This window comes from Colletotrichum destructivum, chromosome 1, assembly GCF_034447905.1.
Source record: "Colletotrichum destructivum chromosome 1, complete sequence".
NCBI classification, from domain to species: Eukaryota; Fungi; Ascomycota; class Sordariomycetes; order Glomerellales; family Glomerellaceae; genus Colletotrichum; species Colletotrichum destructivum.
The window spans coordinates 645,143-671,104 of record NC_085896.1 but is presented as its reverse complement, the minus strand read 5'-3'; the positions used below and the strand labels follow the sequence as shown (position 1 = coordinate 671,104).

The window sequence follows — 25,962 nt, the reverse complement described above, 5'->3', positions numbered from 1 at the left end:
ATCCCGAAATCTGCATTGTGACGAAGATGAAAAAACTCTTCATTCAAGCTCCATCATCAAACCAAATAACGTGCTCGAGCTAAAAAGCCTCGGATTACGAAATATGGGAGTTTCCATTACCCCCTCGAAACCCCGGTATTACCCCCTCATTACCCCATAAACTGGCCACATGCGGGGTTTTGCTGACTCGTCTCTTGACTGGAGTGCTCGCCTTGCAACGATACACGGGGCGACGGCCGCAAAGTCTGGGGCACGGGGGGTGCATCTTGGCCGTCGAAGTCGTCGACGAGACGACCGAACGATCCAGGCAGGGCCCGGACTTGTACAACAGAGTGGAGGGGGGTGAGCTCTCTTGTCCCCATCCTCCTGTCTCCAAAGTTGAAGCTGCGTATACTTCGGTACCCCATCCATATGGGGACGACCTCTGGGGTAACATAGACACACATGGACGGGGGTCGACGTGGAGGGACCGGGTACGACGGGGTTGAACGTACGGAGGAGGAGCAAGACCGCTCCCGTATCTTCGGGCGATCACGGCGCGGCTGAATCGGCATAAGGCGGGACTAGGGGGGTTTGAAGGAAAAAGTTTAACCAACTCCTACCCTTCCTTCCTTCCTTCCCCCGATCCCTTCTTCGTTGTGTGTCCTTCCGGCACACGGCGCGGGGTTATTCGGAGGCGGTCGGGGGGGGGGGGGGGGGGGGGGGGCTGATTTGCAGAACCGGCAGATCCTGAAGCATCTGGAACCGACGTGGTCGTTTCGGATTGAGCCAGCGTCACCATCGGCTCGGGGTGATGATTCGTGCCATTCGTCCAGATACGTTGGAAGTGTGTGTCCTCTCCCCGCCATAACGACAGAGTTGAACGAGTGTTCACTCTCACGCAAACCATGGGAGATGGGTCGTGTAGCCGTCATAGCCTACAGCTTGGAAAAGTCTCCCCGGGTCTGGGATGATCTTTGCGCTTGCGTTCCTAGCTTCATGCATCGGTTCGCTGGGGGTGGGGAAGACTCTGACCTCTCAGGTTCAGCCAAGGGCCAAAAAGGGTGCGAGTTGACGCCATTTCATGCCGCCAATGATCACCGGTCGGTGAGCTACTCCGACGGAGGGCTGTCGACAGAAGACGCAAGGAGACAAAAAGGCTCGGCGGGTTTCTGCATTGTGTCATTCATGGCCTCAAGATCGAGATATAGCAACGAGCCGATGCAGTTGACCGGCAGACCAGGGCTGCCGGCAAGAGCTCCTTGGGGGAAATAGAAGAAGAAACAAGAATTCGACCTGACGTTGGGACAGTCTCGGGTGGAGCGCCCGACGTGATCAACACCGATTTCTGTAGGGACGCAAGAGGCTCTGCTTGGCTGCCGATTACTCAATACTTTCTGGGGGGTGTGCCTCCAGATTTTTTCTATGTGGGGTCCAGGTACCAACCAGCCTGGCCGGAGGAGAGACAATTCAAGACACGGTACCGTACCTGAGTCGACTCGAGCTGATTGACAGCAGCTGGTTGTGGACGGGATTAGAATAAAAGAGAGAGAGGCCTCCTCGGATTTGTCGTCCAACGACCGGGATTGAAGCGACACAGAAGCGCCCGCCGATATGCCCATCCGAGGAGGCCTCTCCGCGTTGTAATGTCCTACTAGAACACGGACAGCATCTTATTCCGACCGGTCGGCCGGCGGGCGGCAGTGAGCGAGCGCGTGGCATTCGCGACGATGCCGCAATTCCTGCAACAGCTTTTGCAGTTTCCCAACCGGAATTCTTGTGCAAGCAAGGGGCACCTAACAGATACAACTTCGTCTAGTTTGTACCCAAAAACTCTTGAACCTTTCGATTTGTCAAGGCTTTTCTCGGACGCAAAACCGTACCTCACATCGTGACCTCCTACTGGAATGGTGCAATTGACATGAACCCTGACAGGAGGAAATTAAAGCGAGGCATCGTGACCTCTCATTTTTTTCCCTCTCTTCTTTTCTCTCGTTGGGTCTCTCTTTTGGTCCAAGCTTTCCGGGGAGTGAAAAAGGGGACCTGGGGGACCTGGGGGAGGAATGTAAAAGTAAAGAGGACAGGCTACGATCCGAGTTTTTACACCACCCGTTGTGGCGGTGCAGGGGGGGGGGGTTCGATTTGGGTCACGATCCAGTCCAAGAGATGTCGCATTCACCGTTCCCCCCAAATTCCAATAAGGGGGTATAACTAGACACGAGGCGGTTTGTGTGCGTCCACCTCTCAATGTGGATAAAAATCTAGAACCCCGGCCTCTGCGAGGTCAATCAGGTACGGTGAGGGCAAGAAGAGGGTATCGTGACACATCGTGTCTCTGGGATCCTCAAGGGGAGGGGGGTCTGTTGTTGGTTAGCTATTTTCCCAAGATATATTCGTCACCGTCCTGTTCAGGCAATGTGTGGACTATGTGGGCAAGGAAAAGAATCCGGAGATGCGTGTGTATGACTGTGAAGGTGCGAGATGCTCCCGGCAATACCTGTGACCTCAAAAAAACTCACCAGTAGCCGACTCTATCCAGCTTCCAACGAACCTCCTCCTAGGTACCCCAATATCGCTCGCCTGTTGTTGACTAGCACGCAAGCCGCGCGAGCGGTCGCAGGTGACGGCGGCGTGGCAGACGGCAGGATTTCCTGTGGTCCCTTCTGCAACGACTTTGATGGACGAAACAAAAGTTCATGCCGGACCGCGTGACGGAAGGGGTGGGAAAGGGGTGTCAGACACCGGTAGTGTTTTACAATGGCCGTTTCCATTTGGTAATGGCGATGCGGGATCGCGGGGACCTCGACGGCCGGGGTGAGGGGGTATTAGGCCTGCCCAGATTTTGATGGGCAAAAAAGTTAGGAGAGACAGTCAACTGTGCAAAGTACCGTTTCTTTCTCTCGCTTCGTCTCTCTCTCTCTGTCTCTCTCTTGAGAAGCCGGGTTGGGAGAGAGCTGAGTCACCCATGCCCCCTGGATCATGGATGAGGTTGGGCAAAAACTAGGTTTCCAGAGTCGCCCAATGAGGCCAAGTCGGTCTGTCCCGTGGCCGCCCTATCCTCCTTCCCCCCTGGGGATCGCAACTATGCGTTACTGCACGATCAAGTAATCTGGGGGTAATGGAAACTCGACGATTTCGGGCCCGGCCTGGGGCGGCGGTGGGGTCAGCCGCCGCGCTCCCGGGCCACTCGGGGAGGCGGAGTGTGAGGGGGTCAGTCACGAGAAACCTGACCTAGGCAAGGGCCATCCCCAAATTACGCCGTCTCGTGATCTTTCACATTCTTTCTCCTGGTCTGGTCCCCGGACCGTGGACACGCATGCCGTCCAGTTGTTGGGGCCTCCCTCGGAGGGAACTAGTGCAGGCCGGAGTTGTGGGCAGAAACCTGGGGTAAATTGTGGGAAAGGAAGGGGTCTCGGGTTGTTTTCATTACCCTCTCGTAACGGCGGCGTGTTGTTGATCTTGAGGGGGAAGGCCAGGGAACGTACTCTGTATGGTAATGGAAACAACGTCAGGATGAACATGGCTTGTTGTCAGTTTTTATGCATCCTGTTGGGGGGTGGACTTGTCGTCTTTGCTGAGGGAGTACATCAAGACGGGGGTGTGCCGTGTACTTGACAGTCAATAGATATTGCGTCTTTTGATACTTGGATTTGCGACACTTATAATGGAGAAAGAACCGTTCGCTTGCCGCTGGGCCCTAAGGAGGCGTTGTCTGGCCCGGCGCTTGAGAAGCGGGCGTTTTGGGCTGCAACACGAACAGGCGGTATATACCCGTATCACGACAGCAATCACAAGCACAAAAGGTAAAATGAAAATGAAAGACGGGACACGGAGCACAATGTACTCGAGACGCAAGCCAGTGGCTTCCTTGCGTCACGAAAACGGGTACCCAGGTACCGTCACCTCTTTAGTCGCCAACACTGACCGGCCGTGACAATGTCTGGAGCGTTGCGATCGCGACTGCATTGCATTGTACCTTGAGGAAGAAACATGAATAGAAGGCACCATCCAGACTGTACATGTCGTTTCGACGTCAAGAAGCAAGACGACGGCTACAAGTGCCGAATTGTCGGGGCGTCTGGTAAGAGACAAGCAGAGGATAGGCATGGAGGGGCATTGATTGATTACGAAGGGCGGTTAACCGGGTACGCACAGGGAACACATTGGGCAGCGTACACAGGTAATGAACTGACTTTGTTGCTCACGGGATCCAAGGCCGTGCGGAGACACCGGCCGCCCGGGCCTTTTATTTTTTTTACCTGTAGCATGGCCCAGTTTGACAGGAAAGTTGCACAGCCGATTGATCCACGAGAGTTATTGCGAGCGGGTGACTGGACGACGACGACGACGACGGTGAGCAACAAAATGCCATGTCTTGCAGAAAGGCTATCGAAATCGGCTTTGGCTTGCATGAAGCACCGTGTTGTTGTCCGATGGCCAAATCCGTAAGTACCCATGTTTCCGACATTTGAGATTCCAGGAAACGCAACCGGGCCGGCTGAGAACGAGGAGGCGGCCTGGGCCTCAAGATTGACTGGCAGCGCTTACCGTGAGACGAGAATTTTTATTTAATTCAAATCGAGATGGTCGGGTGGCCCCTCCGACGACTTTGTGACCAGATACGATACAGCAAGAAACAGACCGAAAGAGAGAAAAAAAAAACATGCAAGGGGGCAGGATGCAAAGATACAAAGTGTGGAGAAAAGAGCCTCGAATAGCCGTGACTACCTGAGAAAAAGAGAGATACCTAGATGTGTACTCCGCTGATCGGTACGTACTGCTCATGGAACATCGACATGTACACGGTATCTGTACTCTATACCTTGCTCTGTCCTGTTCTTCTGGAACGTGTGTGGCGGTGGGAGGAGTGGTGGTCGGTACGTACTGTTTGGAGGGGCATTGTGGAGGGTTTTGCAGTGTCGGCGGTTCCTTGGTGCCCCTCCATTGGCGCATGTGATGCACCCCATGTGGCAGTTTCCAGGCCTCACGCTTGCCTCAGCTTCAACCCCATCTTGCCAGCCAAATCGACACCCGACCGCCTGCCTTGCCTTGTGCTCCATCGTACCTGACAATGTACCGTTGACCCCAGGCCGCCGGGACGGTCACCGACCAGTGAATGGCCAACACCAAGGCCGCCGCGCACAAGACGGACGAGGTACTCCGGTACGTACCTGCCCTTCGCGTCGAATCTCTAGGTAGCCTCTGGCCCAATCAGCAGTGCCAATTTGAGTGAAATTGGTTCCCTAAATGGTTTAGATCCATTTTATTTGGTAATAGTTCGCCATTTGTGCTGCGGGTGAAGTCATCATCGTGATCCAGCAATTGAGGAAGCTCACAGAAAGGAATACCTTCCATACCTACTACCATACCGTAGTTTTGCAAGGATGCATGTCGACGTGCTCGAAGCATGCGTTTTTCCACCTGGTATTTTCCTCACGTCTCGCGAGTCACCTGCCTGGAGAGGGGGGTGTGTGTACATGAGCAACAAACGGCAAGGAGAGAAGGGAAAATTGAAGAAAAGAGTGGGAAGCCGAATGGTCAATCGGCATCGAGTAGAGGTCGTCAAATACCTCGAGTATAAAGAGTAGAGTCGGGCCTGTTGGATCGTGAGTCCTTCTAGCCTCTGATCGACTTTGTCTTTTTATCCTCATCCCTCCCTATCTCCTTTTCTCTTCCCCAAAGCTGCAGCTCAGCCTGCATCATTCCTCATCCTCCTCCTCATCATCATCCCTCTTGCTCCGGCTTCACTCCTGCGGGCGGCTTAAGATCTCTTATCTTTTGTCCCTCTAACAACGCCCGTAATCACCTCTTCCCCTTTCTCTCGTCAGCCACAAGCCTCAGCCAACAATAAACCGGCCCGGTGTCCATCGCTCTCCGGCCTCGTCCCACAGCCCCCCGTCCGTGGCTACCGCCGCCTTACGAACCTGCCTGCCCGTCCGCCCTGCTGCTATTTTCAGCTGAACGCAGCAACAGAGCAACCCGAGTTCAGGGTCCTTATCTCTCGCCAAACCCCGCCCCTCGGCGTCGCCACATCACGCACACATCAGCGTCACTAACATCGTCCTCTCCGTGCCTGAGCCAGGATCTAGAACTTGACAGTCCTTTTCCCCACCAGGACATTCCAAGTCACTCAAGTCTATCCGTACCTACCAAGTGACCACCGGATTCCATTCCCATTTCCTCTAAACCCGGTCCCCCCCTCCCCCGATTCTTTCACCCCCTGGGGCCTGAATAGCGACAGAGAAAAAACCGAAGAAAAAAAGGTACCAGCATCAGCGAATTGACCCAGAGCTGGTCGGATGGCTGTGTTGCCCGGGATCCCCATTGTCCACCTTACGTCAATTGACGCATTCTAATCGCCCACACCCTCGAACAAGGTACATTGCTCCCCCATACCTGAACAAGCTGGATGAGATCGCGCGCGGCCACGACAGCTTCCACAATTCCAACACGAGCAGTCCTGCTGACCACCAGTCGCAGTCTACAAGGGAACCCCCCTCTCTCACTCTGCCCCGTCGTAGCTTTCCCTCTCGAACACGAAGTGGAAAAGACGTATATATCGACCACTTCTGGACTTTGGGATACATTTCTCTCTCTACAGCGCATACCCTTCCTCTACTCCTTCCTTCATCCCGTCTTCGTCTGCCAACAATAGGCTCCCGAGACATTCATTCACGTCAACTCGAAAAGTCTACCGGATCACCCTTCCGAGACTCTTGTCATCCAGCCAAATCGGGTGTTCATCTGCGTTTCTCTCGCTCTCAACAATAAAACACCACACCCTCCCCCCCCTTCGACGATATCTGCACTCCTCCCCCTCCGGAAACAGACATCGTGTCTCTCTTGCTATCTCTTTTCCCGCCCACCCCTATCCAACCAACGAATCCGCAAGAAGCAGCTATCCGAGCCCATTGTTAGCTCTGCCGTCGCTTTCTACCTGATCCCGTGTATCTGAACCGGATCAGCAGTGCACTAGCTTGCCGAGACGCAAGGTACGCCCGTCCGAGTCCATGTCCCCCAATTTCTGATCCCCCTTCGCCTCGCATGCCCCTGCCCCTCCCTTATCAGTCCGCCCATTGCACGAGCGTCCAGCGGTGAAGCTTCAACGCAAATCCGTTGCTCTCACGATTCCTGCCTTGCGCGCGCGCGCGAGATACACCATCTGCGTTTCCCGGCCCCGTCCATTCCCAAACCGCAGTCCAGAGAAGCAAGCCTGCTCCAGGTACCCCATGAGGCATTACCGATCCCGGTTCTTCCAACGGGCGCTCGAACAAAACCTGTGCTGTAGCAGTCTGAGTCTGACTCACAAGCATCATGTAACTTCCCTTGTTGCTGCGATGCTTCGTCGTTTCTGGCGGTCTACTTAGACCTTTGGTCGCCCGCTCTGGACGTCAATCTCCTGCCCTTCACCACGCTGCATCTGCACTCGTCACTCCCCACACTCTATAATATTCATTGTTCCGTGGACACTCTGCCCACCCGCCGCAATGTTGGCCCTGTCCATCAATACTGACCTTCCCATGGATAGGTATTCTTCCGAGCCAGACCCTCTCGAGGAAATCTCCGACATCATGGCGACCGCCGCCCCCCCTCGTAACAAGATGCTGGGCCAGGTCCAGGCCGACTCAGCAGAGAGCAGCCGCGGCCCCTCTCCCCAACCCACACATTTCAGCGTCCCCATGGCTGCCCGTGCCGTTGGCAACGGACACAGGGTCCTGAGGTCAGCAACGGTCGGCTACATTGCGCCGACGTTCGTTGGCAAGCAGGAGCAGATGGAACAGGGTGAGTTTGGGAAATCAACTGGGATTCCAGAGCGCCGCTAACACGCGTCATGCAGTCAAGGATCTTATCAAGAACAATGGCTGGATCCCCGACGCCCTTATTGAGGAACAAGTTGCCTGGTTCTACAACGAGCTCGGCATTGACGATGTCTACTTTAAGATTGAGGTCCCCGAGGTTATTGCCAGCCAGATCACCTCCCTGTACGCTGCCAAGGTGGCTGCCTTCGCCCGCGAGGACAAGCGCGAGGAGATCCGCCTCGACATGGAGGCCCATGACCACGCCATCTACATCGACACAAGCGAGCCCGGCAAAACCTCTGTCGCCGGTCCTCGCTATGAACAGCGCCTTGAGGCCAAGTATCTCGACCACACGGGCAAGTCTAAGTTCCGCGTCGAGACCTTCCGCTCTCCTGGCGTCTTGGGCGCATCGCCTACCTCCAAGGCGACGTTGCGCTGCTACTTCGTCTACCAGTGCCTCTTCAAGCAGAGCCCTGAAACCACGGACCCCAACGAGACCCGCTTGGAGGTTATTGCCGACAACGGTTTCCTCCAGAAGGCCACCAGCAACACTAAGCAGATCTACCAGGAGATCATCGAGCTCGCGGTCAATAGAACTGGCCCCGTCATCGAGGTCTTCGACATCGAAGGCTCTCCCGAGAAGCGTTTGGTTATTGCCTTCCGCTCCCGCACTGCTCGCGGCTTGTTCTCGGCTCTCAGTGACCTGTACCACTACTATGGCGTCACCAGCTCCAGGAAGTACGTGGAGCAGTTCGCCAACGGCATCACGGTCATGAGTATCTACCTTCGCCCCGCTATGAACATCGAAGGCAACTTCCCCTCGTTGGACCAGTCGATCCACCAGATCACCAAGGAGATCTCCCTCCTTTACTGTCTGCCCCAGAACAAGCTGCACTCGCTCTTCACCTCCGGCGAGCTCAGCCTCCAGGAGACTGTCTACGGTCACTGCGTCTGGGTCTTCATCCAGCACTTCCTGAACCGTCTCGGTTCCGAGTACGTCTCCCTATCCGAGATCCTGGACGCCAAGAACCAGGCCCATACGGCACTTTTGTCCAAGTTGAAGCGTCGTCTGAGGACCGAGACCTTCACTCCCGACTACATCCTGGAGATTATCCAGTCGTACCCCGGCTTGGTTCGTGCCTTATACGCGTCGTTTGCCTCGGTGCACCTTGCCGTCGGGCCCGACTTCGATCGCCACTTCATCGCCCCCACGCCGGCCATCGAGGTCTTGTCCGATGCCAAGCTCAAGGAGCGCATCACTCGAGATGTGTCTAACGAGCACGAGGAGATGGTAATGACTGCCTTCCGCGTCTTCAACAACGCCATCCTGAAGACCAACTACTTCACCCCCACCAAGGTTGCCCTGAGTTTCCGCCTGGATCCCTCCTTCTTGCCCGAGATCGAGTACCCCAAGCGCCTCTACGGCATGTTCCTCGTCATCGGCGCCGAGTCGCGCGGTTTCCACCTGCGATTCAAGGACATCGCTCGTGGTGGTATCCGCATCGTCAAGTCCCGCAGCAAGGAGGCGTATGGCATCAACGCCCGCAATCTCTTTGACGAGAACTACGGCCTTGCCAGCACCCAGCAGCGCAAGAACAAGGACATTCCCGAAGGTGGCTCCAAGGGCGTTATCCTGCTTGACCCCAAGATGCAGGACCGCGCCAAGGAAGCCTTTGAGAAGTACATTGACAGTATTCTTGACCTTCTCCTCCCTGCCCAGACTCCCGGCATCAAGAACCCGCTTGTGGACCTGTACGGTAAGGAGGAGATCATCTTCATGGGTCCCGACGAGAACACTGCCGACCTTGTCGACTGGGCCACCGAGCACGCTCGCGCCCGTGGCGCACCCTGGTGGAAGTCCTTCTTCACCGGCAAGTCGCCCAAGCTGGGTGGTATCCCCCACGACACGTATGGCATGACCACTCTGTCTGTTCGTGAGTACGTCAAGGGCATCTACAGAAAGCTCAACCTTGATCCCTCCACCGTCAAGAAGATGCAGACCGGTGGCCCCGACGGCGACCTGGGCAGCAACGAGATCCTGCTCAGCAACGAGAAGTACACTTCCATTGTTGATGGATCCGGCGTCCTCGTTGACCCTAACGGCCTCGACAAGGAGGAGCTCCTCCGCCTTGCCAAGTCTCGCTCCATGATTGTCAATTTTGACATGTCCAAGTTGTCCAAGGACGGTTACCGTGTGCTGGTCGACGACAACAACATCACCCTGCCCACCGGCGAGTTCGTCTCCAACGGCACGTCGTTCCGCAACACTTACCACCTGCGCGATACTGGTCTGACCGACTGCTTCGTTCCTTGTGGTGGTCGCCCCGAGTCGATTGATCTGATTTCGGTTAACAAGATCATCAAGGACGGCAAGTCGACCATTCCTTACTTGGTTGAGGGAGCCAACCTCTTCATTACCCAGGATGCGAAGCTCCGCCTCGAGGCCGCCGGCTGTATCCTGTACAAGGATGCCAGCGCCAACAAGGGCGGTGTGACGTCTTCGTCCCTGGAGGTCCTTGCCTCGCTCTCGTTTGACGACGAGAACTTTGTCAAGCACATGTGCCACGACTCCAAGGGCCAGGCTCCTCAATTCTACCAAGACTACGTCAAGTCTGTCCAGGCGAAGATCCAGGAGAACGCTCGCCTCGAGTTCGAGGCCATCTGGCGCGAGCACGAGCAGACCGGTCTCCCCCGCAGTGTTCTCTCGGACAACCTCTCCAACGCCATTACTACTCTGGATGAGGAGCTCCAGCACTCCGACCTCTGGAAGAACGAGAAGATTCGTCGTTCGGTCCTCCAGGACGCCCTCCCCAACTCTCTTCTGGAGAAGATTGGGCTCGACACTATCATCCAACGCGTCCCCGATTCGTACCTGCGCGCCATCTTCGGCAGCTACCTCGCCTCGAGGTTTGTCTACCAGTTTGGTAGCCAGCCCAGTCAATTTGCTTTCTATGACTTGTAAGTGACGCCAATCCACCCACACGCATGATACACTTGACTAACTCATCTTTGCAGCATGGCCAAGCGTATGGCAAGCGTCAACTGAACGGCCCCAATTTGGGTGCTGCGTGACCGGTGCTCTCTGGTTGTTCTTATTTGCATGACACTGGATTCTGGATACTGGGTAATGTTTTTCTGGGTTATACACGCATGGGAGGTGTGGAAGAGAAAGAAAAAATAAAGCGGACAGCATGGGACGAGCAAGACAAAAAGGAGCAAAAAGGTCGGTTAATAGGACGTTCACCCGCCTGCGGTGTGGTGTGGACGAATGCATAATAGGAGTTATTGGGTATGGTTATCAGACAGCATGAGCCTGATCCTGAAACGATCACGGCCGTTATTCAGTATGATTTTTTTGTATCACTTCAATTTTGGGGGTTCTCTCTACTTGCAACATAGGTTCTTGCTGTCTCTCTTGCTGGGTAAGCAAGGTGATGATGGTTTTCTCCCTCTAAGCCGCTTTCGATTGGTGATGAAGTCGGTCGCTCGAAGTCTTGGCCCCAAACTTTTCCCATGAGCGAAAACAACCCGAATCGTGAAATCCATGTCTATTCTCGTTTTTCGTTTTGTATAGCCCTCAAGTTCAAATTCGTAATGAAATTCCTCCCCCCTTCCCTGATCAGTCTAGTTCCCGCCATTCAGATCTGTCCGTACAAGCAAAAACAGAAGACCCAGATCATAAGCGCATGCACGCTGCAGAAGCCCCAAGGACAGTCCCGCCGCAACAGAGAAGAGATGCAGTTGAAATAGGGGACCATGCAGTTCTCTAAGTCCACGCCTTCACCCCCCTCCTTCCTATGGTAGACCGTCTCCTCGTCCACCTCTTCCTCCACCAACCACATGTCACACCCAGCCTGCTGGGTCTGCAGCTCCCGGGTCAGCCGGTCCGTTCCGAGTGGCGCGCATGGGGGTGGGGACTGGGTGATGGAAGATCTCGGATGGGATATGGACGGGGGCCACCCGTGGGCGGTTTCTCCATCGTACGTACTCTTCACACGCCACCACACACACCCACCACCCCCCTTACGCAGATGTATGGCCGGCCGGTGCCGTCACGTTCTATCCTGTCCAGATCCCGAGAGGACGGGACCAAATCCAGATGCTTCCGGCTGCCAATCATATTCTTTGGCATTGGGTCGCATGTATGAGAGACCCTTCACCACCACCAACACCGCCGCCACCGCCATTGCCAAAACCAAAACAAAACCAAAATCAAAACCAACACCGGCATCGACTCCAACTCCGAATCCCACCGACGCTTTGGGCATGCCGAACAAGCCAATGCAAGCCGTACAGCTGTTTCCTCCGGTTTGTTTCCCCGTGTGTCACCTAGACTGGCCCTCGCGGCGTGGTAGCATCGAGGTCAAGCGGTGAGGAGAAGTGGCCTCTCGCACGAAAATCATTGCGAACAAGGAGACAAATTAATGCGTCGTGGCCCACGCGCGAAACCACTCCAGGGCCTCGGGGTTAGCGACGCTCGCGTTTGTCTTGACGTCCATGCCCGAGAGGATCTGCTTAACCGCTACCTCGATCCTATATCAACCAAGTCAGCCTTCTCTCGTCTTGGGTAATGCTACAACCAATGCGCCATTCAACAAGACAAATAACTGTTCACGAGACTCACTTTTTGCCGTTGCCAGTCTTCGGAATGCCGCCGCGGGCCTCCTCGACGACACCAGGGACGTGTCTAGGGCTCAGCTCCCTCCGGATGACGCTCTTGATCTTGGCCCGCAGCTCGTCGTCGAAGTGGCGTCCGGCGGCGGGCACGACGAAGAGGCACACAGTCTCGTCGGCGTCCGTGGCGCGTCTCCGGCCGACGCAGACGGCGTCCTCGACCTCGGGCGCGAAGAAGCGCGTGAGGATGTTGTAGATCTCGGCGCTGCCGAATCGCACGCCCGCGGGCTTGAGGACGCCATCGGAGCGACCGAGCATGAGGAGCGACCCGGTGGCTGGGTTCGGGATCTTCACAAAGTCACCGTGGTGCCAGACAGCGCCTTTGACGCCGCAGACGTCAGCGAAGCGCTCAAAGTAGGCCGCCTTGTATTTCGCGTCGCCTCCGGTGCCGAAGAAGGTCAGGGGCTGGCAGGGGAACGGGGCCGTGCAGATGAGGTCACCCGGATGGGACGGGTCGGGGAGAGGTTTGCCCGAGAGGGAGTCGACGGCGCGGATGGCCATGCCAAGGCCCGCGCACTGGATCTCGCCAACGCGAACGGGCAGGAGGGGGCACGGGGCGCCGAAAAGGGAAATGATATCGGTCCCGCCAGTGATGGAGGCGAGGTTCACCTTGGACGGGAAGGCCTTGTAGACGAAGGAGAAGGTAGAGGGCGGGAGGGGGCTGGCGGTGGAATAGATCGCCTCGAGGGGCGAAAGATCGATGCCGGGCTCGTTGACGGGGTAGACGGCGTTTGCCTCGAGGGCGGTGAGGTAGGCAGCGGAGGTGCCGAAGTGGGTTATGCGGAGACTGGAGAGGAGACGCGGGAGAGAAAGGTGGCCGTGGGGCTTGAAAGGGGAGCCCGAGTAGAGGACAATGGTGGCGCCGACGGCGAGGGCCGATACGGACCAGTGCCACATCATCCAGGAGGTGGTCGTATAGTAGAGCATGCGCGAGGATGAGGTGAGGGAGCCGTGCAGGGCATGCTCCTTCTTGTGCTGGATGAGGGTGCCCAGGGCCGTGTGCACGATTGCCTTGGGCAGGCCTGTTGTGCCGCTGGAGTAGAGAATGTAGAGTGGATGCGAGGGGGGGAGCTGCTCGAACTTGAGCGGCTCATCAGGAGAGCTACTTCTCGGTCAGCAGGAAGAAAATAGGGAGGAATGCCAAAAGACGCCTTGTACCTCTGCAGGAAGGACTCATATTCCTCGGCGACAACATTCGTGGCCGTCAAGCCATCAATGCCAAGATCACATCCGACGTTGTTGATGACAACAACAAGCTCCAGGCCGTTCTGCATCAGAGCCCTGACAATATCTTCGGTCTTGTCGGTGCTGCTCCACTCTTTGCCGTTGTACACGGTGCCATTGTCAGCGAAGAGGACCTTGGGCCCAATCTGGGCCAGACGGTCGAGCACGGCGCTGACACCGTTGTCGGGGCTGATACCGGTCCAGATGGCACCAACGGAAGCAGCGGCGAGGGCGGCAACGACGGCTTGTACATGATTGGAGACGAAACCGGCCACGATATCATTGGGCCGGACACCGCGGGCACGGAGACCGGCAGAGCAGCGGCGGACGGCATCTCGGAGCTCGGCCCATGTTGTGGAGACGGAGGGGCCGAGTTCGGTAGTGGTGATGGTCGCGACGGCTGTGGGGTCGACGGCGACGTTGGCCGGGAAAAGCAGGTTTTCGGCGAAGTTGAGACGGGCACCCTCGAAGAAGTCTGGACGCGGGTACATGGGTGCATTGAGCGGCAGGACCTAGTGGGCAGTCGGGCCGGATCAGCAGCTGATCTGATTGGGGGACAGATGTCATGGAGGCGGCACCGGGGCCGGCGTTGAAGCCTTGACGAACAACGACATCCTCATTGGCAATCCATCGGCTCATGGCATGACTCGACACTCGGGGATGGTAATCATGCAAAGCTGCTTGCCATAGCCACATGGCCATCCGCCTCACCGAACGCCAACGTCAAGGTTCTTGACGGATGTTCTGACGAGGGTTCAAGACACTGGTGAGGATGGTGGCATCGACGACGACCTCTCTGGCACTTGCGTAGAGTTTGAGCCCTTCTCTCACACTGATGTCACATAAAGTTCTCTTTCTTCGCCGCCGACCGCCTTCGGACAGGCAAAGCCGTCAAGGCGTGCCAAGCATAGCGAGGCGAGACAGGATGAGGTTGGGCTGAGTTTGAGATATGACGAATGTGCGTTGGCCAGCGTACCTTGTCGAACGGCTTGGAGGCGGTGATGCCCACAAAATGCCACACTTCCTCCCAGAACTCTGCCACGTTCTCAATGGACCACTTGTACAGGCCGGGGTAGTCTGCCAGTTCAAGGCCATACTTGGAATTCACACGGAGGAGGAATGCCCACATGGGAGTCGAGGTGGGGTCCGGGTGCCGCCAGAGCTCGTTTCGCGTGACACTGGTGACAGTCATGCTGGGCGAATTGGACGGGTTAGGGAGGGTGAGGTGGTGTGCGAACGAGGAAGAGAGGGAGAGAGAGAGAGGTAGAAGCAGTGGTTGGTGCTACAGACGAAGCCTGAGCAGTTGGTATCACGACGACGATTGATGAGAAGGAAGAGACGGGTTTTCGAAATTGTGGTGTGCAGCGCCAGAGTCGAGATTCCGGCCGGAGTGGAGGGAGAGAAGTTGGGCCGTCGCAATCCGAGGGGTCGATTCCGACGGACGATTCCGAAAAAGGGTTGGGGGGGAGACTGTCCGACAAGGACCGGAGTCCGCGATGGGGGGGAAAGACATGCTGTGCGTAGTAGGTACTGGGCCCCCATATCAGTGAGCAAGTGAGTGAGTGAGTGCTAGTGTCCGTTTCGAGCCGGACCTCGGTCGTTGCCGTCTGCCATCTTTTCTGGCTGAACGGAGACTTTGACGAACCTCCTGGCATCTCAAACATTAGAGCCATTGACGCTCTGTCGTGAACGAGGACCATGGTGAGCTGTGCTCTCGTCCTTTACTCATCCTCGGCGCTTGAACCAGTTGCCCTGTCACGTTACCCGAGACCGCCGTCAATGTCAAGCCTTGAAGCCCTGGGCGAGGCGTTCATGGCATTATGATGAGCCGGAGGCTAGCCCATTCCGCCCTGTGGCTGGTGCACGAATGCGCCCCCCCACCCCCCGATCCGCCTCACTGAGCTCGATGAAGGTCACTGCAGTGCAACCGCCCCCCCTATCGATAGCGGCGTCCGAGCGAACTCGAAAACGTCTCAGAATGGGGACGCTATGCTGGGGAAAAGCTTGCAAAGGCAATGGGTCCTACCTAATTCAACACGCTGCACTGACAGGTCACACTCTTCCAACCCCCCACATCACCAGAGTAAACAAGCAGGACAGGCAGACTGTGTGTGGTGGTTTGTCGTTGGCTGCGCCGAGGCTTCCGGGTACCATGATCTGGAGTGATTGCCGGCCCATCGGGGGAGATCGAGATTGCCCAACCAAGGTAGCCGAATAACCGTCGAGCAGCCGTCATGCCGTGCGTTGCAACTGTCCGAGAAAGTCGAAAACGGCATGCCGCCCAGAGAAGAAACACAGAACAAACAAACAGCGCCAAGTTGGCAAGTCGTCTCGGAGGTCGTTAGCAGTTGGCAGTTACAGCTCGACCTCGGACAATGGCACATAGTAGGTCGTTGAATGTTCAGCGGTCAACGGTCAACGATCAAAGTCGTGGAGCGTACATGAGTAGCATCCATCGTGTCATGCAGAAGTCGAACGCCGAGACAGCCTCTGCGTCCCAGTCCGTTCGACATTTCATCAGCTGATCATCCGAGCGTGTGGTGGCTTTATTTCCCTTCCTTTTCCGCCTCCACAACGCAACGTCTTGCCTCCATCGTCAAAGTCGTGTGCACTGTGCGTGCTGCTTCATGGTCGATGGGGGCTCGCGCTTGGGAATCGCTCATTCGAATGTGCCCCGACTTTGCTGGGATCAACTCTGCTGTTGTGTCGTCGGTGAGTCCGGCTAGCAGGGCAGTCGATGCTTTATCATGCTCCTGAAGTTAGCAGAGATGATCCGACAACAAAACCAACTACAAATTAGTGTTTGATGGGTAAACAGGACGTGTAGGGATGCGTTATGTGCTGGTGACATTGCCCGAGAGACACGTCGAACGTGATTGGTTTGATGGTTACAGCGTTTGCAATCCCTCGACGCAGCCATCGCGCAGCGGAGGTGAGGACGCGTGATTACTCGAATGCAGATGAGAAGAGGGCTGTCGACGAGGAAGACGAGCAGGGGGGCTCCATGATTTTGTGCTTTGCTGGCCATACAAGGCGGATTGGCGGTCCAAGTGAGAACCGTGAACAGGGCGACGTTCAAACAACATGGCGATGGTTGACCCGGCTCTGGGCCGTTGAACAACGAGGTCATGGAGGAGCAGGCGGTAATGTGGCTGGCGGGAACGGTAGCGGGTAACGAACGGGGAACGGCACTGACTGGCAGCTCTTAGCTTAGCTCTTCCCGTCATGCACACCCTACTTCGTATATTTGGACGTGTAGAGAGGCTCCTAGTGTCTGCATATGGGCCAAAGGCTGCCTTAGGGCAGCATGCCAAGATCGAAGGGGGGTTGCATTCTTGCAGCTTTCAGACGCACGCTGACAATGCCAGACGCCGGTGCCATGGCCATTGTGACATTTTCTATTGCCATTGCATCCGAGCGAGTGATCAAAATGTCCGATTATCAGTCAGCGACAGAGTCTGGCGCGTTCGTTTCGTCCATGTCGTCCGTGTCGTCCGGGCAAGCCCTTCCCCTCTTGCCTTACGCGTGACAATGGATTGATTGCCAGTAGATGTGTGGATGGACACCGAGAGGAGTAAGGCGTCGAAGCTGAACGGAGTTTGCCCAACAACCGAAATCACGCCTGCTGGTTCGACGACTTGTCAGAGTGGGTCAAGGTACAGCAAGGACCGGCCAGAACAGGCCAACATCGATGGGCATGAAGAGCAAGGGTGATGTTGTTGCCAACTTGTTGTTGTTGCTTGAATAAGGGCCCACAGAGGGTTCCGGGGAATTGAGCGAGAAGCCAGTGTCAAGTCTTGAGACCTCAAAGGGGGGACTGAGTTGCAAGCCTTGCTTGAAGGTCAGAGGCGAATCGTGGGTCTGGGCGAGGAAGCGAGGGCAAACCGATGGAAGCGAAGACTTGGACATGCCAAAGGAGCAAATGAGAGGGGAGAGGGAATGGACGGGCTACAGGGCTTGTCCGTGCAGGCGTGCAAGACGTACAGCGTGCAACCCGGACCTTTCGGGAAGTTGTGTCCAAGTCGATCTTCGAAATTGAGCGAGACGCGCTAACGGGGAAGTAAGCAACTTCTATTACGGCAAGAGCTTGTCGAGAGGCTCCCGCTAATATGAACTTCAGGGCCTGGAAGAAGATGTGATTTGTACGTGCTAAGGAGGTACCTTACCTCTGTGTAGGTACATGGGCGCATGGCGAGAATCTGGCGGGCAACCATGTATCTGGAAGACGGATGGGCCGTCATCGCGGTAATTTTGCTCCGTATTGGAAACACAACTCTCAGCGTGAATAGTTTCTTCCCCCCAAGGGCTATTATCTCTACTAGTGTATGCCCATTCTGCTCAACACCTCCGACCAAGAGATAGAAAAAAAAGATTCAACATGTTGAGGCTGAGGCATCCATCCCCTGCCTCCTTTGACTAACACAGACACGCACTCATATACTTTGGTGTGTGTATGTGTGTTTGTGTTTGTGCTTGTGTGTGCGCGTGTATCTCGATCTCTCTTCCTCCCTCTCCCACACTCGAGGTTCTTCCTTGTTGCATTCTTTCCCCTCCACGGAAAAACAAGACAAACCACCAACGACAACCAATTAAGTGACGTAGGACCAAGTTGCAGATACATGTTGCCTCAATCTTAGCTTGTTGCTGCTACTGTACTGTATTTTCGCTTACTTGCTTGCTTACCCGCTCATACGCTCTCCTCCCCACCGTCCTGGGCCTCGCCTGTCGTGCCCGGCGACCAACCAATCACAGACCCTGTATCTGTCGGGCAAAGCTCAAGGCACCACAGGAACAACGCTTCCCCTGAGTTGAACGACTCCACACGAGGTACCTTATCGCCGACTTTTGCCGTAAGAATACCTTTCACATCCAGCGCTGCAGTAAGGAAAGAAAAGTCACCTCACCACGCCCACCCGTACCCAATTTACCTAAAATCACGGTCCAATCCCCTCGCGCAACGACCCGAAATCGACATTCTCTACGGATACCTTGCCTCCCTCTTCCCTTACTCTCGCCTTTCTTTCTCACTCTCACCCTCTACTTGCGCCCCTTGCAGCTGTTACAAAATCTGCGAGGGTCGTTGTCTTCCTCTTTTCCCTCCGAGTCCACTGCCGTTGTTTTCCAACCCGATCCTCAGATCTGCTGCAGCCCGAGGCACCAAACCGCTCAGCGACACACAAACAGCTTCACGCGCAACTGCACCGAGGCACGCCAGAGCCACCATCTCTTTGGTTGATCAACAACACATTCGCCCGTAATCCATTCCTTTACTGAGCACCCAAGTCAATTGCGAAGCAACACAGTCGCCAGAGACAAGAGAACGCCGTTACGCCCTCTGCGACCCAACTCGACCTGCTGGATCGAGGAACACTCCCAATCCCCAACCTCCAGTCCCGCCCGAGCAGCTGCTTACAGCACTACTTTCTGGTGAGTCTTGACCGTTATTTCATAATCATCATCCTCGCCATCCGAACCAACCCGATTTGTGCCTCCGGCAGGTCGATGGCCTTTGTGGCTCCTTAAGCGTATCCTTAGCGCACCCCCGATTGGGGGGGGGGTTCTTTTTTTCTCTTCCGTCTCGTTTGTGCTGCCATCAATCCCTCCCAAAGAGGTTGTCGCATGAGGAGAGCCTTGGCTCCGAGCAACCCTGGCGGGTCGGTTTTTAGTGGCCGCCTGCTTCTGGCTCTGCGACCGCGCGTGCGCCACTGACACCCTGACCGACAATTTCCCTATTTCTCAAACCTTCAACCTTTCTTTCCCTCTTCCACCACATCCGGGCGACCCGTCAGACTCGCATTATTTTGCTGACCAACTGTTTCCCCTCTCCCTACAGCGCATCCTCTATCCTCGGCTTCATCACATCATACAAGGGATTGTATCGCCGCCGTCAAATCTCTCGGTTCGTCTCTCGCCTGGTCTCTCTCGGACCTCGACACACCCCTTTTCCGCTTCAACTACCGACCCGTCCGCACTCTGCCGCACCGCGCCTCAGCAATGCCCCGTAGAATTGCGAATCCCTTCTCGACCTCTCACCCTTCCGCCATGCCGCTCAACGAGAAAGAAAGAAGACCTTCTCGTTCCGGTAACCGCCTCGCCAATTTCTTCACCTCTCCCAAGGGTGGCAAGGATAAGGACCACCAGACAGCCCAGCAAGCCCTCTTGGCCATGCAGCAGCAAAACATTTCTTCGACCCAAATTACTCCCTCGACCATCTCCCTTCCTACAATCTCCCTCTCTACCGCTACCGCTGGTGAGCCGGACACCAATGAACCGCCTACGACCCTCTACTCGCCGCCTTCGGTGGTGGAGACGGAGAAGAAGAGACGCTTCGATGCTCAATTCGGTCCCCTCCTCCACCCCAGTCACCGATACGTGAGCAAGTCCAACGACGGCAAGCCGCTCGACCCCCCCATCATCGATGAGCCGCCCTACTACTATGTCCTCACCACCTACATCAGCTACCTGATCCTCATCCTCTTCGGCCATGCTCGCGACTTCTTTGGCAAGCGCTTCGGCGAGAAGAAGCACTACCAGGCCCTCAAGCCCCAGAATGGATACGCCCCTTTGAACGAGGACTTTGACAACTTTTACGTCCGTCGTCTGAAGATGCGTATTGACGACTGCTTCGCACGTCCCATTACCGGCGTCCCCGGCCGCTACATAACCCTCATGGATCGCGAGTCGAGAGATTACAACCGCACTTACAACTACACTGGCACCCACACCGAGACCCTGAACATGAGCTCCTACAACTATCTCGGCTTTGCCCAGTCCGAAGGCCCCTGTGCCGATGCCGTTGAGGAATGCGTCAAGAGATACGCTCTCAGCACCTGCAGCCCCCGCGCTGATGTCGGCACCTCGGACTTGGCTCTAGAGGTCGAGAAGGAAATCGCCAGCTTCGTGGGCAAACCCGCCTCTATGGTCTTCTCCATGGGTTTCGTCACCAATGCCAGCTCCTTCCCCGCTCTCGTGTCCAAGGGTTGCCTCATTCTCTCTGACGAATTGAACCACGCCTCCATCAGGGTCGGTGCTCGACTCTCTGGTGCCGTCATTTCTTCCTTCAAGCACAACGATGTCGTCGATCTCGAGCGCAAGCTCCGTGAGGCCATCTCTCAGGGCCAGCCTCGCACACATCGCCCCTGGAAGAAGATCCTGGTTGCCGTCGAGGGCTTGTACTCGATGGAGGGAACCATGTGCGATTTGCCCGGTATCATGGCTCTCAAGGACAAGTACAAGTTCTACCTCTTCATCGACGAGGCCCACAGCATCGGCGCCGTTGGCCCTCGTGGCCGTGGAGTTTGCGACTACTTTGGCGTCGACCCCGCCCGTGTGGACATCCTCATGGGTACTCTCACCAAGTCTTTCGGTGCCAACGGTGGCTACGTTGCGGCAGATAAGAGCATCATCGACAAGTTGCGTAGCTCCAACGCCGCGACCATCTTGGGCGAGTCGCCTGCGCCATCGGTCCTCATGCAGATTCTAGCCTCTCTCCGCCTCATTACCGGCGAGCTCTGCCCCGGCCAGGGTGCGGAGCGTCTGGAACGTATTGCCTTCAACTCCCGCTACCTTCGTCTCGGTCTCAAGCGTCTGGGCCTCATCGTCTACGGCCACGATGACTCCCCCATCATTCCCGTCATGCTCTACAACCCTGGCAAGATGCCCGCCTTCAGTCACGAGATGCTCAAGCGCAAGATTTCCGTCGTCATTGTCGGCTACCCCGCAACGCCTCTTATTAGCTCGCGTGTCCGATTTTGCGTCTCCTCCGCCCACAACAAGGACGACCTCGATAGACTCCTTACTGCCGTTCACGAAGTCGCCGACAAGCTCCAGATCAGATTCTCCACCGGCATCGCTGGTGGTCAAGAGCCTCTCCCTGAAGGCGTTACCCCCGAAACAGAGAAAGAGTGGCGCAAGGCCAACGGCTTGGAGGGTGTTTACAAGCCTCCTCGCTGGAGGCTCGAGGATGTCATGGCCCGCGGTGTCCAAGATGCCAAGGCTCGCCTGCGGTAATTTGCCAGCCCTGTTGGCAATCGAAGTTGGCGACGGCAACGAAGCGAACGTTTCACGACCGGTCGGACCTTGGGGTCCAGACAATGACGAGGCGCGAATTGGACGGGACGATGAAGCAACGTCTCCTGGAGGAGGGTGAGGGAGTTTGATGCCTTGTATTCACTTCTGCCAGCATCGACGTGTTTACATGATACCTGTGATATCAATGTCGAGTGTCTGCTGTTCGTTGTTTAAGGAAGAGCCTGCATGTGCATGGCCTTGGCGTTTTGGGAGTAATGACGGGAATAGCGAACGAATTCATGTGCCACGGCACCGTACCAACATAACTAGTAGTATTAGGCTCTGCGGGGCTGAGAAATATAGACGACAACTAAGGCAGCTTAGAGTAATGGACATACCATACCCTTTATTGACCATGATGGATCGCGTCGCCGTGCTTGTTGTGGTGGTGCCTATGAAGACGGGATGGGGAAAGGAAGCTCGCCACATTCACGACATGTTAGAGGGGTCATGAATCTTGCCGCCTCCGCGGCGCTCTCTATATGCCTCCATTCTGATAGGTAACAGGTGCTGTATCATGACCTCGTCCACGAGAAACAACTTCGCGACGGTTTTCCGCCTGGAAGGAAAGTCGTGCATACTCATCAAGATTGCTTAATTCCTTCCTTCCCCCCTCATTGTGCCGAGGCAAGTACCTACCTACCTGCTATTTCAGTGTATGTTGTTTCGCTCCTTCACAAGGCGGATCTCTCCTTCCTAACCCCCCCCACGTACCTTCCGTCTTAGGGCAAGTCGCTCCTTCTATCTGAACTTTCGACCCGAATACCTACTGCTTGTTCCTCTGTCTACCTTACCTTGCGCTTTTGTTTTTGACACTGGCTTTCTCAACCTGTTGTTGACTTTTCGTCGCCGGGTTGCTAGTCAAAAGCACCCACAAAACATCATCACCACTCTCCCTCATTGTCCCCCAATCAACACAGTTCTGTATCCCATTCTTACTTGCTCGGATTTTGGAGGAATATTCTTCAAGGCTCGTCTTGTATTTCTTGGGACGTCATCATTCTCGGCTTTCTCTTCCGGCCTTTTTGTCCCCAGCCCAGTTGCTTCGTTCGACGTTGCGGCCTTTTGGTACAAGCGCGCCCCCATCATCGACTCTCGAATCTCAAGCACTTCCCGGGTTTATGAGACAAGCTACATGTAAGCAGCTTTTTGTGCGCTTGGGTTTTTGTTCACTATGGCAGACAACCATTCTCGTTACGGTTCTGCGCCGTCTCGCCAGTCTTCGGACCAATCTCGGTCGCATCAAGAGGCTTCCGAGCGCCCCCAAAGACCAGTCATCACGTCGCTGCCATCCCTCCGCCCTTCCAACTCTACTCCTCGAAGATCGCCGGCTCCCGGAGGCCAGGCTCCCGACGTGTATGGTTTTGACGATAAATACTCCCTTTTTAGGACTTACAATAGCTGGCAACCGACGTCTTCTTTGGTAGCCGCCGGCCCAACTTACCCGCAAAGTCCGAGTGTTACATCAGCCGGAGAGCCGACCATGGCTTCTTGTAATTCGACACAGTCATCTTCGCCTTTTGCCTCTTCGATCGATCACAGCCGACGTAAAACTCACATTTCAAATACATCCGCCACTCATCCTTGGAAGCCTCATCAAGGTGTCATGTCTTTGCCGTCAACCCGGCATGTGTTGAGCCCCCAGTCAAAGACTTCCGGTCCTCGTCTCGGAAGCATCCGTACTATTCCAACCTCGCGAGACAAAGCTGGCAACAACGCCGACTCTCAGTCTCAGGAAACAGGTGGGAGCCTATTCGTTGATCCATTTGATCCAGTTTGTGGCAGTTCTCTGGATCGCTCTGATACGTCCTTCCTGGCTCACTCGTCTCCTTTGAGGGTTCCATCATCCCCGGGCGACAATCACATAGGGGACCTCAGAGTCGCAGCCAAGTTGGAAAGTCGCTCATACCGGACTGGCTTTTTCCCCGAGGCAGAGCCACTCATCGCGCGGGACATGGTTGTCAGCGAGGATGGTGTCGTTGAGAACAATCCGGCAGGGATCCAGATATCGGGTTTCATTCTCGAAAACGACGACACTGGCCCCGCCCCGACAACAGACAAGAGTGCGCGGGAGGCAAAAGCGAGTAGCAAGCACGCCAAAAGTACGAAATCGAAGGAATCGAGAACGATGAAGTTGATGGCAAGTGGCGATGATATGGTCGCCACAAGCAACCGGCTCACCCAACCCTCTTCGGTCCTGGTTGAGCATGAACAAACAGCAACGCCGCATACCGCAGCCTCGTATTCTCATACCTCGCCAAACAGTTCAAACTTTCGTACAGAAGAAATACCTCAAGCAAAGAAGGGCAAAACACATCATACGCCATACGTTACCTGGTGTGGCACACAAGAGAAGGCACCGGCTACTGCAGAGAAACCCGGTGGCATTCGCGGCTTCAATCTGATGTCCAACATGGCAATCAGAGCATCCAAGCCTGTCGTTCGAGTCGTGGCGGTACCGAAGCACACCTCCAAGCCAGGTTCTCAAGATTCCCGTCTGGGTGTCCGCGCTTCAAACCCCTAGGACGGTTTGAAAAGGGGCAAACCATCGACGACAAATTCGAGGCTGGAGCCATCCCAACAAAGACTTGCGTCAACTGAGCCTTCTCATTCTTCGGCCTCCGAGAAGAATGCCACGAGAGGAACTTCGGGCGTCACTAAGGAGCACGAAACCCCGCCAAACGCGGCATCGCGCGCAAGAGCAGGTGTGGTATTCCCGGTCACATCGCCATCCACATCATCCCGCCAAAGCACGCCAGGCTCACATACTTCAACAACGCAGGGTCAGAAGCCAAAGGTGTTGAATCAACGTGGAGTGGATCCCAGCACACTAGGGTTGGTACCAATCAACACGTTGCCAGGTCCTCTATATGAGCCGGAATTCCGTGTCGCAGAGTTTGCAAACGCGAAATATGCGGCCGCGATAGAGACCGATTCCTCGTCTCGTACTTGGGTGAACGCTAGGATTGGCTTGAAGATGGGCAGACGCCGTAGCCAGACGCTCCCTGAACCCAACACAGGGAATGCTGCCAACCGTAGCCTTTCTGCAGCATCTGCTGAGTGTCGTGACCATGGTACGTTTGTTACATCTTCATTTTCGTTTCTCCCAGGTTTTCTTGACCCGACGAACACGTTCTCCCGCCTGGTCGGCCTCCATGACTTTGGCAGAAACTCGGACCAGTGGCATAGACTGACGCACATCAAGGCACTGGCACTCACCACAGTGATATCTTTCAAGCTAAGTCTCTAGTCAAACCCAATGAAGAGAGCCAAGCTTCGAACGATCACTACTGGCCTCTGTCTGAAGACGAAGCGTCTGCTCGCAACATTCGAGATGCAAAGTCTCGGTACGATACTCTTCCGTCAGGAAGCCCGCGCAAAAGCAGGGCGCAAGTTCAGTCGGGATGCAACCCCCTGATGTCCGAGAAACAGACTGTTGAGGGTCTCGGGTATCCTGGAAGTTGGCGTGAGAATCAAAAACGCACAGTGACGTCTTTTCTCAGTCCAAAGTCCATCCAGGAAGAAGAGCCAGAAAAGAAACGCGTACGGAATGAGCGATCCGAGCCCAAGACTGGAACGGCAAAAAAGCAACTGGCAGACCAACATGGCCAAATGGCCTTTTCTTAAAAGAGAAATATCGGATTTCAGTCAGTCGTGCTCGAGCATTTCATCAACGTTGATACTAGATATGATGGCATGAGTAAGACTAACCCAACTGGCACAGGCGAGCAGCTCGTTGATCGACATGAGACTGCTGATGAATACGCTAAAAGTATTGAGAACCATGTCAAGATTCTCCGAAGAGAAATGGGACCGAAGAAGAAGAAGAGGCTGGGCGGGGTAGTCCAGCTCAAGATACAACAGTGATTGAAGAAAGAGCGGCATGATGAGCGTTCCTCAACCCTATCGGTCACGGTGCATGCCATGAACCGAACGGATGATGAAAAGTGATGGCCCCGACCCACGCATGGCTGTCGAATTGTCCGAGTCGCATGACACGATGCCAATTATGTCCGACCGGCATTAAGTGTGGTGGTCAAGAATGCTGTGTTGAATATCAAAAGGTTGTTGGATGAGAGGGAGCGATTCGGGTGACTCTGGAAGAGAACAGCCCACTTGTCTTTCTCTGTACCATTTGGGTGGTTGGAAAACGGAACCAGCACAGGAAGAAAAGGGAAGGGAAGGGAAGATATAGAGGGCGAGATTGTTGGCTTCA

At 55.5% G+C, this 25,962-nt stretch overlaps 5 protein-coding genes across 5 annotated transcripts; 4 read left to right on the top strand and 1 right to left on the bottom strand.

Annotated features, from left to right (window-relative positions):
• Nucleotides 1-2,422: 2,422 nt before the first annotated feature.
• Nucleotides 2,423-2,743, top strand: CDEST_00195 (uncharacterized protein). Its single transcript, XM_062916354.1, has 2 exons — nucleotides 2,423-2,453; nucleotides 2,519-2,743. Exons 1-2 carry the CDS (start codon nucleotides 2,432-2,434, stop codon nucleotides 2,689-2,691), a joined length of 195 nt encoding a protein of 64 aa, XP_062772405.1. The 5' UTR covers nucleotides 2,423-2,431; the 3' UTR covers nucleotides 2,692-2,743.
• Nucleotides 2,744-5,600: 2,857 nt separating this feature from the next.
• Nucleotides 5,601-11,104, top strand: CDEST_00194 (Putative glutamate/phenylalanine/leucine/valine/L-tryptophan dehydrogenase). The gene is made up of 5 exons (XM_062916353.1): nucleotides 5,601-6,356; nucleotides 6,460-6,971; nucleotides 7,508-7,761; nucleotides 7,817-10,736; nucleotides 10,794-11,104. The coding sequence occupies exons 3-5, from the start codon at nucleotides 7,551-7,553 to the stop codon at nucleotides 10,822-10,824; spliced, it is 3,162 nt and encodes a 1,053-aa protein (XP_062772404.1). The 5' UTR covers nucleotides 5,601-6,356; nucleotides 6,460-6,971; nucleotides 7,508-7,550; the 3' UTR covers nucleotides 10,825-11,104.
• Nucleotides 11,105-11,186: 82 nt separating this feature from the next.
• On the bottom strand, nucleotides 11,187-14,960 carry CDEST_00193 (Putative AMP-dependent synthetase/ligase domain, acetoacetyl-CoA synthase, AMP-binding, ANL). Its single transcript, XM_062916352.1, has 4 exons — nucleotides 14,653-14,960; nucleotides 13,611-14,188; nucleotides 12,403-13,554; nucleotides 11,187-12,311 (listed from the first exon to the last, which is right to left on the bottom strand). The coding sequence occupies exons 1-4, from the start codon at nucleotides 14,866-14,868 to the stop codon at nucleotides 12,200-12,202; spliced, it is 2,058 nt and encodes a 685-aa protein (XP_062772403.1). The 5' UTR covers nucleotides 14,869-14,960; the 3' UTR covers nucleotides 11,187-12,199.
• Nucleotides 14,961-18,662: 3,702 nt separating this feature from the next.
• On the top strand, nucleotides 18,663-22,092 carry CDEST_00192 (Putative aminotransferase, class I/classII, pyridoxal phosphate-dependent transferase, major). Its single transcript, XM_062916351.1, has 2 exons — nucleotides 18,663-19,103; nucleotides 19,510-22,092. The coding sequence occupies exon 2, from the start codon at nucleotides 19,671-19,673 to the stop codon at nucleotides 21,684-21,686; it is 2,016 nt and encodes a 671-aa protein (XP_062772402.1). The 5' UTR covers nucleotides 18,663-19,103; nucleotides 19,510-19,670; the 3' UTR covers nucleotides 21,687-22,092.
• An 828-nt stretch (nucleotides 22,093-22,920) lies between these two features.
• On the top strand, nucleotides 22,921-25,373 carry CDEST_00191 (uncharacterized protein; the record flags this gene model as incomplete). Its single annotated transcript, XM_062916350.1, has 4 exons — nucleotides 22,921-24,249; nucleotides 24,271-24,820; nucleotides 24,857-24,891; nucleotides 24,936-25,373. 4 exons carry the CDS (start codon nucleotides 22,921-22,923, stop codon nucleotides 25,371-25,373), a joined length of 2,352 nt encoding a protein of 783 aa, XP_062772401.1.
• Between the last annotated feature and the right edge of the window lie 589 nt (nucleotides 25,374-25,962).

Bases quoted from the DNA above. Each gene is read 5' to 3' on its own strand.
- CDEST_00195 (XM_062916354.1), top strand. From the start codon at position 2,432: ATGCGTGTGTATGACTGTGAAG. The intron at 2,454-2,518 runs GTGCGAGATGCT...GACTCTATCCAG, and splicing joins GCGTGTGTATGACTGTGAAG to CTTCCAACGAACCTCCTCCT.
- CDEST_00194 (XM_062916353.1), top strand. From the start codon at position 7,551: ATGGCGACCGCCGCCCCCCCTCGTAACAAGATGCTGGGCCAGGTCCAG. The intron at 7,762-7,816 runs GTGAGTTTGGGA...CGCGTCATGCAG, and splicing joins GCAGGAGCAGATGGAACAGG to TCAAGGATCTTATCAAGAAC. The intron at 10,737-10,793 runs GTAAGTGACGCC...TCATCTTTGCAG, and splicing joins CAATTTGCTTTCTATGACTT to CATGGCCAAGCGTATGGCAA.
- CDEST_00193 (XM_062916352.1), bottom strand. From the start codon at position 14,868: ATGACTGTCACCAGTGTCACGCGAAACGAGCTCTGGCGGCACCCGGAC. The intron at 14,189-14,652 runs GTACGCTGGCCA...ACTGCCCACTAG, and splicing joins CCTCCAAGCCGTTCGACAAG to GTCCTGCCGCTCAATGCACC. The intron at 12,312-12,402 runs GTGAGTCTCGTG...TGGTTGATATAG, and splicing joins AAGACTGGCAACGGCAAAAA to GATCGAGGTAGCGGTTAAGC.
- CDEST_00192 (XM_062916351.1), top strand. From the start codon at position 19,671: ATGCCCCGTAGAATTGCGAATCCCTTCTCGACCTCTCACCCTTCCGCC.